The 18,119-nt window shown below is 39.6% G+C and overlaps 1 protein-coding gene across 8 annotated transcripts in view; it reads left to right on the top strand.

Moving 5' to 3' along the window:
• SUPT20H (SPT20 homolog, SAGA complex component) overlaps positions 1-18,119 on the top strand; it is a 155,709-nt gene that overhangs the window by 101,197 nt on the left and 36,393 nt on the right. For 6 of the 8 annotated variants that reach the window (XM_077484157.1, XM_077484160.1, XM_077484156.1 and 3 more), the window contains 3 exons: positions 3,525-3,691; positions 4,957-5,012; positions 15,048-15,185. In XM_077484157.1, coding sequence (XP_077340283.1) covers positions 3,525-3,691; positions 4,957-5,012; positions 15,048-15,185 — 361 coding nt within the window. The remainder of the gene's footprint in view (positions 1-3,524; positions 3,692-4,956; positions 5,013-15,047; positions 15,186-18,119) is intronic. The other 2 variants (XM_077484162.1, XM_077484159.1) reach the window with 1 other exon arrangement.

Raw genomic sequence — 18,119 nt, 5'->3', positions numbered from 1 at the left:
TTTCTCTATTGCCTACAGCTATAGAAGTAAATGAGTGCTTGTTCTAAAGTGCGGTTACTGCTTGTTTGGAATATGTAAATACTTAACGTGCATAGTCTGATCACTTATTTGTATAATTTTATAAACATTATTGTGTGTGGGTTTTTTTGTTTTGTTTTTTTGAGCTCATAGGCTAGATTTTCTGTGGAAACAAAATGTAATTTTTCTACTTATCAAAAGGCACTTGGTTCTATATCGGTTCATTTAGATAAATTGTTGAAAAGATCTGGTCCCCAACCAGAAATATCAACCAAAGAGAAAGAGCGAGGGGACTATTACGGTGCGATTCACAAGGTATAAAACATTAAAGAATCAGACATAAAAATTTATATCAATTTATTTAAGTAAAAAAACATTTGACAATACAGATGGTCCACAAATGGTGTAAAAAAATGACGTATTTCGACTAGTTTCGCTTTTCAGCTTCCTCAGGAAATACATATGTCTAAAAATATATGTAGAAATCACAGTTAGGTATACGGTTAACGGTAATATGTTATCAAAAGATACGATGGAGAAAAGTACAAAGTTACAATATGGAAGAAACAATGCACAGGGACTTACCAGTGGAGTTACCAGTGGGTTAGGCAGTTTCATGTCTTTAAGACCCAGAGAAGGACATGAGGCTGTCCATCCTCGGATGGACAAAGAACTCATCCTCATTAATGGGATCAGTATGCGAGATGGAGGAACGTCCAGAAATTATTAGGGCACTTAGGGTATAAATAGTATCTGCGTAAAACAAAAGCATGGTAATGCATTAATGTATATGTATTTCAATATGCAAGTGTGATTCCCTATCTGGAACATGCTCACTCACCACCCGCAGTGTGACCCCTGGAGGTTCTCTGGATCAGCTCGGCGTGTCAGGGTACCAGTGGAACACCGCCATAAATACCTCTCAACCCCGCTAATTGACCCCGGCACCGCGTCGCCAGGCGCACGGGGTCAGGGGTTCTACAGCGCACGCGCGCGGCGACAATCAGCGATGGCTTGTTTCACCTCAATGGCGCATCTAATATTTTCTAATTACACTGTTTTACCCCTGGTGATGGAGATAAATCTCACACATGGGTGTCACCCAAGAAAAGTCTTATGACAAGTATAAACCATGATTCAATATAAATATCTCTATATATAGATCTCGGCTTGTGTCAGGTACAATACCTCTCCCATTCGCCGGGGGAGACTCTCCCTGGTTACCTGAGCCGTTTCGGGGGCACGGGTGTTTGGGTAAGTCCCTGTGCAATGTTTCTTCCATATTGTAACTTTGTACTTTTCTCCATCATATCTTTTGATAACATATTACCGTTAACCGTATACCTAACTGTGATTTCTACATATATTTTTAGACATATGTATTTCCTGAGGAAGCTGAAAAGCGAAACTAGTCGAAATACGTCATTTCTTACACCATTTGTGGACCATCTGTATTGTCAAATGTTTTTTTACTTAAATAAATTGATATATATTTTTATGTCTGTTTCTTTAATGTTTTATACCTTGTGAATCGCACCGTAATAGTCCCCTCGCTCTTTCTCTTTGGTTGATGTTTCTGGTTGGGGACCAGATCTTTTCAACAATTTATCTCGTACTTATTTGGGATGAAGGTGCTTGTTGTAACGTTTCAATTGTAACCTAATATTATATTGTGAGGCCATCCATAACTTATATCTGTTCATTTAGAGTTACTAAAGGTTGGTTGGTTGGTATTCCTATAAAGAGAGTATGCCAACCGATCTGAGCTTCCAAGGCATGCAGTTTTAGTGCAGGAGTTCTTTGAGAGTTTTTTAGAGCCTATATTGTACCTCTTTTATATCACTATGCAGTTTATATTTTAACTTGTATTTTATATTCTATATATTCTACCTTACTATGTTGTGTAACACAGATCACATCTTGGTTTTAACAAGTAGATTTGCTAGCTTCAAGTTGGTTTTAGTCTACTAACTTTCTCAGTCACTTCCAAATTCATCTATAAAAACCTAAGAAAATAAATATCTTCAGAATTATTTCAGCATACTTTTTCAACTTTGTCATTAAGAAAACAGAATTTTAGTAGTTAAAGGATAAGTTCACCTTTTTAGAAAAAATAATAAATGCACTTTTTTTGCAAGTAAATGTATTTATTTTTTATTCTTTTGGAGCCTGTAAAGCATTGCACCAGCATTCAGAAGATCACTGGTGCCATGCATGTCTCTTTCCAATCTGTCGGTATATCTGTGTACCTGTATATCCTATATGGGCAAGCAAATGCACTGACAGGAAAAAAAAAAATCTATGAACTACAATGGTGCTGCTCGGCGCCATGGTAGTTCATCGAGAACTAAAAGCTAACAACCACAATACATGGCTTGTACTTCATTCATGCACAGAGCTGTGTGACAGAATGACGTGGGTGTGTGGTTGGGTGGAGCCCTGCTGATTTTAAAAAGTGACAGCTAGTACAGGAAACGTCTTCCTGTACTGCTGCCCCAGGGAGGGAGGCAGTGGGTAGCAGCTGCAGCATTGGGAACATGTTACATGATCCATCCTAAAAATAAGTGGAAGTGGGACATGTAACATGTTCCCAAAGGTGAACTTATCCTTTAAGGGTAATATGTCAGTTAAGGGTAGTATTGGTTAATTAGTAACTTGTGAAGCTAGGGCATTACAATCCTAGTATTTCTAGTATGCACTGTATAAAGTAATATTTATTGTGTTGCACATTTGTGTTATCTTTTAAATTCATAGTTACATTGTTAGGTTGAAAAAAAGACACAAGTTCAACCAATAAAAAAAAAAAAAAAAAAATCATACAGTATCATATACACAATCCTACATCCACAGTTGATCCAGAGGAGGCAAAATACTCCAGGAAAGCATGATCCAATTTGCTACAGCAGGGGTAAAAATTCCTACCTGATCCCTCAAGAGGCAATCTGATTGTCCCTGGATCAAATGGAAATTCCCAGCAAAAGTTTGGTTTTATATTTTGGTTTTTGATCTTGCATTTTCATTTTTGGTTGCAAGGAAGAATGAGTATCTTCTATATTAAAATTACCTAGACTAAAAAAAATTGTGACTTGTGGTTAAATACAATCATCTTTATCCCTTTTTCTTTGCTTAGCTAAGGTGCTCGTAAGCATCAAGTTATTAATAAATTGCTTGCAAATCACATTATTAAAAATAAGTCTACGTTTAGACAAAATATGGACTTTGACTTTCTGGAATTGTGCTTTAGAGAAAAAAAATTCAGGTTTACGTATGACCATATGCAAATCAGGACAACACTGGACAATGGATTTAAGGAAATCTATGGGAATGATTGTATTGGGCACAATGTTTAGAGAAAAAAAAAACATTTAAAATTAGAAAAGAGCCATTGGTGAATTAGGCAATTGGGTGAATTAACCTAACATGTTAGTTTCCTCTTTGCATTTAGTGTCCCTTTTACTCCACAAACTTCTGTACCAATTAATATTACTTTCTTTCCTGTTCTACAGTGGCCCACAGGCATTGATGAGTGGCTCAAATACCATGCTGGGGTGTAGTACTGGTGCCATAGCCCCCGCAGGGATAAATCTGAGTGGCATTTTACCTCCAGGAGGCCTGGTGCCAGGTACAATGCCAGGCACATTGCCGGCTGCCATGCAGTCTGCCTCTCAGGCAGGTTAGTATCATTTAGTTGTTGGTGGCGGTTTGGTATTATTGTGCTCTGAAAATTGTGAACATTTATGCAGATATTTAGATCGGTTTTGATTTCATTCTGAATACCACACACAAAATTAAGAAAGTCACTATTTGCCAGAAAAAAGGAGCTTTCTTTTATATGCCTTAAAATAAAAATGATGCAATTAGGTTCATAATTCGATGCCAGATTTCTTCTGCAATTTTTACACTTTAGTGAAATTTTTTTTACATTTTAGTAACATTACATACATACATACATACATACATACATACATACATACATACATACATATCTTTTTAGCTACGTATTTGTATTTAGTAGTTCTATCTGAAATGCAGCCATTGCCATTGGGGAAAAAACTGTTGCTAATTTTCAGTTCTACACAAAATGTGTAAGGATCTTTCTCCAGAGATGTTTTCATAAATGCCTTCTGACACTATCACATTTGATATATCAGTATTATAAAAGATTGTTCACATATGTCTACACACAAGCAAGTTGTAAACAGTTATGTTAAGAGCCAGTGGTTTACAACCGATTTTTATTTTTATTTTTTTATTTTTTTCTGGGAACCTGCAGAGTAATGTCATAATGTGCTAGTGTGCATCACATCCTGGCACATCATATTAAACTTGCCTTACAAGGAAGCCCTCCTATGCCGAGAAGCATCTTCACCCTTCTTGCTTCCAGGTTCGCGTTCTCCGGCTTTGTGACTGGCCAGATTTGCGATGACGTGAGTGATGTCACTGGCTGCATGTATTGTAAATATCTTCTAAACGGCACACGTTTGGGAGATATTTATAGTACCTATAGGTAAGCCTTATTATAGGCTTGCCTATAGGTAAAAGCAAAAGATGGAAATTTACTTCTACTTTAAAAGGTTGATCTAAAAAAAAAAAAAAAAAAAAAAAAAAAAAAAAGTAGGACTTAAGGGAAAAAAAACTATACCCCTAATTAAAAATGTATAGAATGTATTGTTATATCACGTTTAAACATTATTGTGACTGACAATACAAATTAACTTTGATCATAAAAATATTCACAAAAAAATATTTACATTATTCTTTCACTACAACACCAGAAATATATGCTTTCGGGCAAAAAGAAATGGATAAACACAAGGTTTCTTTTATTTTTTGCTGTTCTCAAACAAGATCCAGATTTTTAATTTTTTTTTGCAATGAAAACTATATATCCCTCAACCGATTTGCTTTGATGTTAAACAAAAGACTTTTCTTCAACAGGTGGGCCCTTTGGCATTAAAAATACTTCCAGTTTGAGACCATTAAATCTACTTCAGGTAATTATGGCTTAGTTTTTCAAAAAAAAACAAAAAAACTCTAGGGTACCATTTTATTTTATTTTTATTTTTTATTTTTTACGTGGGTACAGATGAGTGGGAAAAAATAACTCCAGAATAAGCTTTTAGAACTTTTTTATTTTTTTTTACTAAAAGCATGTAGTGGTAAAATAAACCTCTTTTTAAAAGAGCAGAGATATGATTGCATTTTGGTTTACAATTTAGTGTATCTTGTGCCCTACTAATGAAACAGAGATATGAGTGACATAGTGTAAAGCCTAGTAGTTGAATACAGACCAGAACAGTTTATAGAGTCTCCCATTCATCATCTTTATGGTTTATAGTCTCATATCTCTAGGCTGTGCAAGTGACTTCTGAAGTACACTTCAAAAGAAACACCAATATGCCATGTTCACAGCAAAGGTTAATGGGCAGCATAATATACTGTACATCCACTTCAGCTCCAGGTCGTTTTTTTTTTTTTTTTACCCTTTTTTGTTTACAGTTAACGCAAGCCATTATTTTTTAAAAGCAGAGGCCACAGCGAATTAATTGGTGGGAGTTTTGTGATTTTTTTTTTTTTTTTTTTTTTTTATTTATTTTGTTTATGTCACACCAGAAGAAGTGCAGAAGTTTTAAATTTTTTTTTAAAAAATACTCTTTTTTTTTTTATTTAATGCAAAAAAACCAACACATTACTCTTTTTTTTTTTTGTAAAATATAAAAGAGGATAAATTAAAAACCATAAATGAAAAAGTAAACAGATACCAAACATTACAGACATTCGCAAATTGAAAGTGTGCAAACTTTTCTATCTATAGGCGACACTGTGTTTAGATTTACACAGGAAGTCTAGATGCTTGAATTACCGCCTGTGATCTGACCTTTTAATGTAAAAGGCTTAGACCTTTTACATTATTGGGGAATCAAAATTTCTCTCAACAAATTAATGGCCCAATATAGGAGGACAAATTATACAGGTCAAGACTCGGCAATTGTTACATCTTAAGGAAAGGGAACACCCTTTAAAGAACAGGTGCACATTTTGAACAGATGACAACTAGTTCATGTGAAAAAGGCTATCTACGTCAAACTAAAACAACCATTCCTGAACAGGGGTAGGGACCTTCCATGCCTTCAGTCTTCCACATAGAATGCTTCACTGGCCATTTGACAGCAGTTTACAACTAAAGCCATGTAAATTCAGGAAATTACACCTATGCAGACTAAATGACACCAAGATCGGGATTATGTATTAGAACAGGGTAGTGCCACAGCCTCTCATCCTATTTTTGGACAACCAACATCTACACATTCCAAGGATACTGGAATTCCAATGTTTCTGTGCTACCTGTGTGGATATAAATGCTGGGGTATTTTTCTGACACTCGTGTGAACTAAAAGAAACGTGGTTTGGAGAAGTAACAAAACATCTTTAACATTACAGAACAAGTTCACTTGAATGTGAATAGCTACTACTAGCTAGACTTAGGCCAGCCATAGACCATTCGAATCTCGGCTGGTTCAGCAGGAACCGGGAGAGAATCCAACCATGCACGGGCAGGCTAAATGTACCCAAGTTGATCGATCAACTCGAGTACAATCAGCCTGCCAGATTTTACATGTGATTATCGCTAGCAGCTAGTATAGATGCTAGAAATAATCGCTGTGTTCTCCTGGCAGAGATGGCTTCCCCTGCCAGGAGAATACAATGGCTGAGTGGGAAGGATTCCCCTGTGGAAAGATTACTGGGAGGGGCTGGGGAAGACCCAGCTGTCATGGTGCACATTGGCACCAATGACAAAGTCAGAGGCAGATGGAATCTCCTAAAGAATGATTTTAGGGACTTGGGAGCTAAATTGAGGAAAAGGACCTCCACGGTAGTAGTCTCAGGATTACTACTGGTACATTGAGCCACACCAGAAAGGCAGAGGGAGATTAGGAAAGTAAACAAGTGGCTGAAGAGCTGGTGTAGTAAAGGAGGGGTTTGGGTTCCTGGAGGACTGGGCCGACTTTTCAGTTAATCACTAGTGTGTATAGAGGGACGGACTGCACCTAAACAAGGAGGGTGCAGATCAGCTGGGCATAAAGATGGCCAAAAGGTTAGAGGGTTTTTAAACTAGGTGATGGGGGAGGGCCCAGAGGTAGAGATAGTCAGTGCGGAACATGTTCCAGAGGGTAGTCTTGGGGGCATTAGTAGTAGGTTGACAAAAGTGCATAAACCCAAGGTAACAATAGTAACAAGTCCTAGAACAAGTCCTACAACACGTACAATGTGACTAGAAAAAGGAAGTTCAATAGCCAGTAGCCAATAGCTTCTGTCTCGTAGTTGAATCTGAGCATGCGTGATTTTTGGCATGTCTGAATTGCATACACACCATCAGAATTTCCGATAGAAAGTTTTTCCGTCGGGAAAATTGAGAACATGCTATAAATTTTTGGCTGGCGGAAATTCGGAAAGCTAAATTCCGATGGAGCATACACACGGTCGCATTTTCCGATGAAAAGCTCTCATCTGTCTTTTTCTGGCCTGAATTCCGATCGTGTGTATGCGGCATAAGGCTCCCCAGTTCCTAAATGTCTTGCAGGACAATTTCATGGTTCAGATGGTAAATGCACCAACTAGAAATAAAGCGTTACTGGATCTACAGATTACCAACAATACAGACCTGATTACGGATGTGGAAATATGGGGCAGTTTAGAAAATGGTGGTCGCAGATCAATTGCCTTTAGTATAAATCACACATAAGGGGAATACAAAGACACTGAATTTCAAAAGAGCCAACTTCCCTAAACTACGAACCATGTTAGAAGGCATGAATTGGGATAAAATCTTAGGAACAAAGAACGTGGAGGAGAGATTGGTTTGCTTTAAGAGCATATTAAAAGCATATTAAATGAGGGCATTAGCCAATACATCCCAATGGGTAATACATTTAAAAGGGAAAACAAAAGTCCTGGATGGCTTAACTCCAATGTAAAAATGCATATAAAAGCAAAGGAGAAGGCCTCCAAAAAATACAAGGTTGAGGGATCATCGTCAGCATTCAGACTTTACAAAGAATGCACCAAAAATGTAAAGGTGCAATTAGGGCGGCTAAGAGAGAACACGAAAGACACATGGCAGAGGCAAAAAAAAATCCCAAGAAATTCTTTAAGTATCTAAACAGTAAAAAGGAGGACAGACCATATTGGCCCCATAAAGAATGAGGAAGGACATCTGGTTACAAAGGATGGGGAGATGGTGAAGGTATTGATTTTATTCCTCTCCTCAGTCTTCACAAGGGAATCGGTGGGGGGGCTTCATTAACCAAAACTGCAGTGCTTATCTTAAATCACCGGGACCAGATGGCTTGCATCCGAGGGTACTTGGGGAACTCAGTCAAGTAACTGCCAGACCATTGTTCCTAATTTTTACTGACAGTCTACTGCCTGAAATGGTACCACCTGATTGGAGAAAAGCCAATGTAGCACCAATATTTAAAAAGGGCCTAAAATACATCCCTGGGAATTACAGACCAGTTAGCCTAACATCAATAGTATGCAAGCTCTCGGAAGGGGATGATAAGGGACTATAGACAAGATTTTTGTAACGAGAACGGTATCATAAGCCGTAATCAGCAGGGATTCATGAAGAATCGTTCTTGCCAAACCAATCTATTAATCTTCTATGAGGAGGTGAGTTGCCATCTAGATAAAGGAAGGCCCGTAGATGTGGTGTATCTAGATCTTGCAAAAGCATTTGACACAGTTCCCCATGAATGTTTACTGTACAAAATAAGGTCTGTTGGCATGGATCATAGGATGAGTACATGGATTGAAAACTGGCTACAACGGGGAGTTCAGAGGGTGGTGATAAATGGGGAGTACTCGGAATAGTCAGGGGTGGGTAGTGAGGTCCCCCAGGGTTCTGTGCTGGGACCAATCCTATTTATTGGAGGTAATTTTTGTCCTATTTATTTTGTTCATAAATTACCTGGAGGATGGGGTAAACAGTTCAATCTCTGTATTTGCAGATACTAAGCTAAGCAGGGCAATAACTTCTCTGCAGTATGTGGAAACCTTGAAAAAAGATCTGAAGAAATTAATGGGGTGGGTAACTACATGGCAAATGAGGTTTAACCACTTGCTTACTGGGCACTTAAACACCCTTCCTGCCCAGACCAATTTTCAGCTTTCGGTGCTCTCACACTTTGAATGACAATTACTCAGTCATGCAACACTGTACCCAAATTAATTTTTTGTCCTTTTTTTCCCACAAATAGAGCTTTCTTTTGGTTGTATTTGATCACCTCTGGGGTTTTTATTTTTTGCGCTATAAATGAAAAAAGACCGAAAATTTGGAGAAAAAAAAACGCATATTTCTTTGTTTCTGTGACAGAATTATGCAAATTATTAATTTTTCTTCATACATTTTGGCCACAATTTATAGTGCTACATATCTGGTAAAAATAACCCAAATTAGTGGATATTATTTGGTCTTTGTGAAAGTTAGAGAGTCTACAAGCTGTGGTGCAAATCGCACAAAATTGATCACATCTGATGTACTGGTGGCCTATCTTGCTTCTTGTGACCCGAACAAATCAGGAAAGTACAAATACCCCCCAAATGACCCCTTTTTGGAAAGTAGACATTCCAAGGTATTTAGTAAGAGGCATAGTGAGCTTTTTGATGTAATTTTTTTCCCACAATTCTTTGCAAAATTAAGACTTTTCATTTTTTTTTTCTCCACAAAATTGTCATTGTAATAGGTTATTTCTCTCACGTGGCATGTGTATACCACAAATGACACCCCCCAAAAAATTCTACTACTCCTCCTGAGTATTACAATACCACATGTGTGGGACTTTTTCACAGCCTGGCCACATAGAGAGGCCCAACATGCATGTAGCGCCATCATGTGTTATAGGAACATAAATTACACATCTAACTTGTTGACTATTACACTTTTGAAGCACCAGGACAATGACACGTGACACTGATGACAGATGGCACTGATACGTGGCAATTATGACACATGGCACTGATGACAGATAGCATTAATATGTGGCACTGAAGACACGTGGCACTGAAGACACGTGACACTGATACGTGGCACTGATGACAAATGGCACTGATACGTGGCACTGATGACAAATGGCACTAATACGTGGCACTGATGACAGATGGCACTAATACGTGGCACTGATGACAGATGGCACTATGTGGCACTGATGACAGATGGCACTATGTGGCACTGATGACAGATGGCACTATGTGGCACTGATGACAGATGGCACTTATACGTCGCACTGTTGACAGATGGCACTGGGGGCAGGTGGCACTGGGGTGGAGGGCACTGGGGCGGATGGCACTGGAGCAGATGGCACTGCTGGGGGAGGATGACACTTTTTTTTTTTTTTTTTTTTTTTTTAACTCGAGGTAGAACGGCTGCCGCTGCAGCCGTTCATCTCTCCCCTCTCACACTGTCTGTGTGAGAAGGGAGAGCGGCGCTGAGAGATGATCTCATATGTTTACATATGAGATCATCTCCCATTGGACACGCCGATCACGCTGTAAACGGCCGCTGTGATTGGCCGTTTACAGCGATCTGTGTTTGCCTGTCCCCGGGGGACAGGCAAAAAACGGCCAATCACAGCGGCCGTTTACAGCGTGATCGGCCGTTTACAGCGATCTGTGTTTGCCTGTCCCCGGGGGACACGGCGAACACAGAACTTCCGCGATGCGCGCCCACGGCGGCGCGCCTTGCGGAAGTAAACATTAGGACGTCCAGGGACGGCCACCCGGACGAACGCGCCTGCTCTACGGCTGTCATTCGGCTATAGGGCGGGCGCAAGGTGGTTAATGTAGAAAAATGTAAAATAATGCATTTGGGTAGCAAAAATATGAATGCAATCTATACACTGGGGGGAGAACCTCTAGGGGAATCTAGGATGGAAAAGGACCTGGGGGTCCTAGTAGATGATATGCTCAGCAATGGCATACAATGCCAAGCTGCTGCTAACAAAGCAAACAGAATATTGGCATGCATTAAAATGGGGATTAACTCCAACGATAATTCTCCCACTCTACAAGACTCTGGTTCGGCCGCACCTAGAGTATGCCGTCCAGTTCTGGGCACCAGTCCTCAGGAAGGATGTACTGGAAATGGAGCGAGTACAAAGAAGGGCAACAAAGCTAATAAAGGGTCTGGAGGAGATTAGTTATGAGGAAAGGTTGTGAGCACTGAATTTATTCTCTCTGGAGAAGAGACGCTTGAGAGGTGATATAATTTCAATTTATAAATACCATACTGGTGACCCCACAATAGGGATAAAACTTTTTTGCAGAAGGGAGTTTAACAAGACACGTGACCACTCATTAAAATTAGAAGAATATAAATTTTAACCTTAAACTACGTAGAGGGTTCTTTACTGTTAGTGCGGCAATGATGTGGGATTCCCTTCCACAGGCGGTGGTCTCAGTGGGGAGCATCGATAGTTTCAAAAACCATTAGATAAGCACCTGAATGACCCCTACATACAGTGCCTTGCGAAAGTATTCGGCCCCCTTGAACTTTTTTAACCTTTTGCCACATTTTAGGCTTCAAACATAAAGATATAACATTTTCATTTTTTGTGAAGAATCACTAACAAGTGGGACACAATTGTGAAGTGGAACGAAATCTATTGGATTATTGAAACTTTTTTAACTAATAAAAAAAGAAAAGTGGGGCGTGCAAAATTATTCAGCCCCCTTGCGTTAATACTTTGTAGAGCCACCTTTTGCTGCGATTACAGCTGCAAGTCGCTTGAGGTATGTCTCTATCAGTTTTGCACATCAAGAGATTGAAATTCTTGCCCATTCTTCCTTGCAAAACAGCTCAAGCTCAGTGAGGTTGGATGGAGAGCGTTTGTGAACAGCAGTTTTCAGCTCTTTCCACAGATTCTCGATTGGATTCAGGTCTGGACTTTGACTTGGCCATTCTAACACCTGGATACGTTTATTTGTGAACCATTCCTTTGTAGATTTTGCTGTATGTTTGGGATCATTGTCTTGTTAAAAGATAAATCTCCGTCCCAGTTTCAGGTCTTTTGCAGACTCCAACAGGTTTTCATCCAGAATGGTCCTGTATTTGGCTGCATCCATCTTCCCCTCAATTTTAACCATCTTCCCTGTCCCTGCTGAAGAAAAGCAGGCCCAAACCATGATGCTGCCACCACCATGTTTGACAGTGGGGATGGTGTGTTGAGGGTGATGAGCTGTGTTGCTTTTACGCCAAGCATATCGTTTTGCATTGTGGGCAAAAAGTTCGATTTTGGTTTCATCTGACCAGAGCACCTTCTTCCACGTTTGGTGTGTCTCCCAGGTGGCTTGTGGCAAACTTTAGACGAGACTTTTTATGGATATCTTTGAGAAATGGCTTTCTTCTTGCCACTCTTCCATAAAGGCCAGATTTGTGCAGTGTACGACTGATTGTTGTCCTATGGACAGACTCTCCCACCTCAGCTGTAGTTCTCTGCAGTTCATTCAGAGTGATCATGGGCCTCTTGGCTGCATCTCTGATCAGTCTTCTCCTTGTCTGAGCTGAAAGTTTAGAGGGACGGCCAGGTCTTGGTAGATTTGCAGTGGTCTGATACTCCCATTTCAAAATGATCGCTTGCACAGTGCTCCTTGGGATGTTTAAATCTTGGGAAATCTTTTTGTATCCAAATCCAGCTTTAAACTTCTCCACAACAGTATTACGGACCTGCCTGGTGTGTTCCTTGGTCTTCATGATGCTCTCTGCGCTTTCAACAGAACCCTGAGACTATCACAGAGCAGGTGCATTTATACAGAGACTTGATTACACACAGGTGGATTCTGTTTATCACCATCAGTCATTTAGGACAAAATTGGATCATTCAGAGATCCTCGCTGACCTTCTGGAGTGAGTTTGCTGCACTGAAAGTAAAGGGGCCGAATAATTTTGCACGCACCACTTTTCAGTTTATTTGCTGAAAAAGTTTAAATTATCCAATAGATTTCGTTCCACTTCACAATTGTGTCCCACTTGTTGGTGATTCTTCACAAAAAATTTAAATTTTATATCATTATGTTTGAAGCCTGAAATGTGGCAAAAGGTTGAAAAGTTCAAGGGGGCCGAATACTTTCGCAAGGCACTGTACAAGGATATACAATGCACTACAGACATATAATCACACATCAGTGTTGATGGACTTGTGCCTTTTTTTTTCAACCTCACCTACTATGTAACACGGTCTGTGGTGGCAGCTTCAAGTAACCCTTTGCCAGATGCCTGTGGTTTTAGGAAATACATTTTCTCTGTCTTTGGCCAACTTTAGGGGTTTATCTATAAAGCAAAGAATGTGAAATTTACCAAACCTTCAGCGCAGATGAATCTTCCTGATACAGTACATGTTTTAAATGACAGCGCTTGATTAACTTTCAGGTAATGTTTGGTGAACATCAGTCACTGCTTTTAGAAATATGCCTCTGAATCCATTAAAGGCAACAACGTTTTAATTAAAGTGGCAATCATAAAAAATATTTTTTAAATTCTTAAACATAAGTATTCAGTAATACCTTTTTGTTATTATTGAAACGTGAAATTTAACCTTAAAGTGGAGTTCCATCCAAAAGTGGAACTTCCGCTCATCTGTCTCCTCTCCCCCTCCGGTGCCACAATTGGCACCTTTCAGGGTGGAGTGGGGACAGTATTGCCAGTAGGAGAGAGAAGCAGGACTTTGCGCATGTGCAGTAGGGTTCCCGGTGTGAAACCGCAAGGCTACACTGCCGGGTTCCATTACCTGCAATGGCAGCGGCATGCACCCGACAGCTGATGGAAACATACAAACGGACATCTCCGGACTCCAGGACAGATACGTTTCCTATTATTAAAAGCCAGCAGCTGCAGTATGTGTAGCTGTTGACTTAATTTATTTTTTATTTTTGGGGCGGAACACCGCTTTAAAGAAACAAGAAAATATTTAAAGCTACTTACCTGGAAATCATGTACAGAAGTATACACTTTGAACTCTGTGTATAAAAATGCACTGTTTTCCATGACAACCAGTCTGCAACTGTCATTTGTACAGTTTTAAATGAAAATAAATGTAAAAATATGGATTGGTTATTTTATGAATGAGGGTTGCACTGAGAGCACACTTTTCCTGCATCTGGCCCTAATGTACAGTATATAACCATTTTACATTGGGCTCAGTTCACCAATCTAAAGCACCAGCATGTAGAATTATTTTAAAAACTGTAATTTAAGTTGAATCCAGTGAAGTTAGTAAGCTACAGTTACATAGTTGAAAATGGAGTGCCTTAGGCTGTTAAAGCTTTGTGAATTGAGCCTTTTGTATTAGGAGTGCACAGCTAAAATATTATTATAAAAATAAAGGCCGTAATACATACCGAATATTTGCACTCTTAGCCCTTGTACACACGGTCGGACATTCCAACAACAAAATCAGTCGGATTTTGTCCGAAACTTGTGTTGCATACACACAGTCGGAAAATCCGATCGTACGTAACATGATGGCGTTATTTTGTTACGACGGGACTACGTTCAGGTAGTAGCTAATAGCTTTGGTCTAGGAATTTGATCTGAGCATGCGTGGCACTTTGTCCGATCGGAATTCTCTACACACAATCGGACAAAGTCCGATCGGATCATGTTGTCGGAAAGTTTTATAGCCCAGCTCTAAAACAGTCCAATGGAGCCCACACACAGTCGGATTATCCGACAACACGGTCCGATCGGACATTTTCTGTGTGTACAAGGGCTTAGAGTATATGTGAATGGCATTCCTGACAAGCTTTCTAGTGCATAAAATATCAGTAATTCAGTTAGGTTAAAAAACAAATTAACTAGGTTAAAAAACAATTCTGTCCCACAAAGCATTACACATTGTGCATTATACAGTGTTTCTTATAACTTGTAGTCAGGTGATTCTTAGAATTTGTAAAGCATTTAAACTGTTGTGTGACCACACTCTACAATGAAGTGCACTGCACATTTCTCAAACTGGGTATCATCTTTGAAACAGCTTCCTGGCGGTTCACTCATATTCAACCCAATGCAGCAACAGCAGCCTCAGCTGTCCCAGTATTCACCTCAGCAGTCCCAGCAGACAGCCACATCCAGTCCCCAGCAGCAAGGAGATCAGCTGGGACTTTTACCATCGGTAAGTGTTATGCCAGGGTATACATACATAGAAGATTGTGTTTGTCTACTGCAGTGAGCTCAACTTTGAATCGGCTTCATACATACTTTATAGGAATACCGGGGTCGCCTAATTTTCCTACAGTATTTACTTTGCAGCAGAAAAATGAATGAGCTAGCTTGAGATTGGCTGCTAGCAACAGGTTCTTTTTTGACAACCCATGTGGTTAACATACCTTACACAATATCATATGCATTATATACAGTATATGTGTATATGCATGTGTGTGCATATATATACACAGTACAGACCAAAAGTTTGGACACACCTTCTCATTCAAAGAGTTTTCTTTATTTTCATGACTATGAAAATTGTAGATTCACACTGAAGGCATCAAAACTATGAATTAACACATGTCCAATTATATACTGAACAAAAAAGTGTGAAACAACTGAAAATTTGTCTTATATTCTAAGTTCTTCAAAGTAGCCACCCTTTGCTTTGATTACTGCTCCGCACACTCTTGGCATTCTGTTGATGAGCTTCAAGAGGTAGTCACCCGAAATGGTTTTCACTTTACAGGTATGCCCTGTCAGGTTTAATAAGTGGGATTTCAAGCCTTATAAATGGGGTTGGGACCATCAGTTGTGTTGTGCAGGAGGTGGATACAGTACACAGCTGATAGTCCTACTGAATAGACTGTTATAATTTGTATTATGGCAAGAAAAAAGCAGCTAAGTAAAGAAAAACGAGTGGCCATCATTACTTTAAGAAATGAAGTTCAGTCAGTCCGAACAATTGGGAAAACTTTGAAAGTGTCCCCAAGTGCAGTGGCAAAAACCATCAAGCACTACAAAGAAACTGGCTCACATGAGGACCGCCCCAGGAAAGGAAGACCAAGAGTCACCTCTGCTGCGGACGATAAGTTCATCCGAGTCACCAGCCTCAGAAATCGCAGGTTAACAGCAGCTCAGATTAGAGAACAGGTCAATGCCACACAGAGTTCTAGCAGCAGACACATCTCTAGAACAACTGTTAAGAGGAGACTGTGTGAATCAGGCCTTCATAGTAAAATAGCTGCTAGGAAACCACTGCTGAGGACAGGCAACAAGCAGAAGAGACTTGTTTGGGCTAAAGAACACAAGGAATGGACATTAGACCAGTGGAAATCTGTGCTTTGGTCTGATGAGTACAAGTTTGAGATCTTAGGTTCCAACCACCGTGTCTTTGTGCAACGCAGAAGAGGTGAACGGATGGACTCTACATGCCTGGTTCCCACCGTGAAGCATGGAGGAGGTGTGATGGTGTTAGGGTGCTTTGCTTAAGCATCTCTGGGAACTCCTTCAAGACTGTTGGAAAGCCATTTCAGGTGACTACCTCTTGCAGCTCATCAACAGAATGCCAAGAGTGTGCGGAGCAGTAATCAAAGCAAAAGGTGACTACTTTGAAGAACCTAGAATATAAGACATATTTTCAGTTGTTTCACACTTTTTTGTTCAGTATATAATTGGATGTGTGTTAATTCATAGTTTTGATGCCTTCAGTGTGAATCTACAATTTTCATAGTCGTGAAAATAAAGAAAACTTTGAATGAGAAGGTGTCCAAACTTTTGGTCTGTACTGTATGTGTATATATATATATATTACACAGTACGGTGCAAACATTTTAGCCATGTGTGAAGAAATGCTGTAAAGTAAAAATGCTTTCAAAAATATATTTTATTAATTATTTTGATTTGTTTATTTTTTATCAATGTACAAGATGCAAAGTGAGTGAACAGAAGAAAAATCAAAATCAAATAAATTTTTGGTGTATCTACCCTTTGGCTTCAAACCAGCATCAATTCTTACACTTTGTAACATACACTTGCACAAAGTCAGGAATTTTTTAGGACTAGTCGGGTGAATGAATGATTAAGAGATTCTACTAAGAAGGTGCTAATGTTTATCAGTTTCATATGTAGGTTGAAACGTAGTCATTGAGTAAAACAGTTGTGTAGGAGCCTTAACACTGAGTGAGAAACAGCCAAACTCCTGCTACTAAGGTGAAGTTGAAGAAGACTGTTTCATGTCACAGGTTATGCACCATGGCAAGACTGAGCACAGCAATAAGACACAAGGTAGTTTCACTGCATTAGCATAGTCTCTCCCAGGCAAAGATTTCAAAACAGACTGGGGTTTCAAGATGTCCTGTTAAAGCTCTTTTGAAGAAGCACAAAGAAATGGTCAACATTGAGGACAGTAGATGCAGTGGTTGGCAGTGGTTCGAAGTCTTGCCAGAAGTGGTCTTCATGGAAGAACTGCAGCCAAAAAAACATCCCTCCGATGTGAAGACAAGACTAGAACCCCATACACACATAGAGATTTTCTGCTGATTTTTTCCTTCAGATTTACCAAAATCATACGAGGTGAAACCTTAGGTGTTTCAATTTGTATGCAATCCGGCAGGCCTTTGCACTACATGTTTTTGGTAAATCTGAAGACAAAAATCAGCAGAAAATCTGATAGTGTGTATGGGGCGTTAGTGACTCAACTGTACATTAATTGTGCATTAAAACATAGGAACTGTGCAGAAAAATGGCAGCAGGTGCTTTAGACTGATTAAAAATGTGAAACCTTTGGCTGTAGCAGAAGGGCTGCAGAGTGGTACAATTGCTATCTGCAGGCAACTGTGAAGCATGTTGGAGGTACTTTGCAAGTTTGGGGCTGCATTTGTGCAAATGGAGTTGGAGATTTGGCCAGGATCAATGATGTCCTAAATGCTGAGAAACAAAGGCAGATGCTTATCTATTATGCCATGCCATACCATTAGGGAAGAGTGTGACTGGCCCCAAATGTAATCTGCAGCAGGAAAACAACCCCAAACATGTAGCCAATGTCAATAAGAACTATCTTCAGCATAAAGAACAAGGAGTCCTGCAAGTAATGGTTTGGCCCTCACGGAGCCCGAATTCA

This window comes from Lithobates pipiens, unplaced genomic scaffold, assembly GCF_037356315.1.
Source record: "Lithobates pipiens isolate NorthernLeopardFrog02 unplaced genomic scaffold, aLitPip1_a1.2 Scaffold_16, whole genome shotgun sequence".
NCBI classification, from domain to species: domain Eukaryota; kingdom Metazoa; phylum Chordata; class Amphibia; order Anura; family Ranidae; genus Lithobates; species Lithobates pipiens.
The sequence above is the reverse complement of the archived record's forward strand: the minus strand, read 5'-3'. Positions and strand labels throughout refer to the sequence as shown.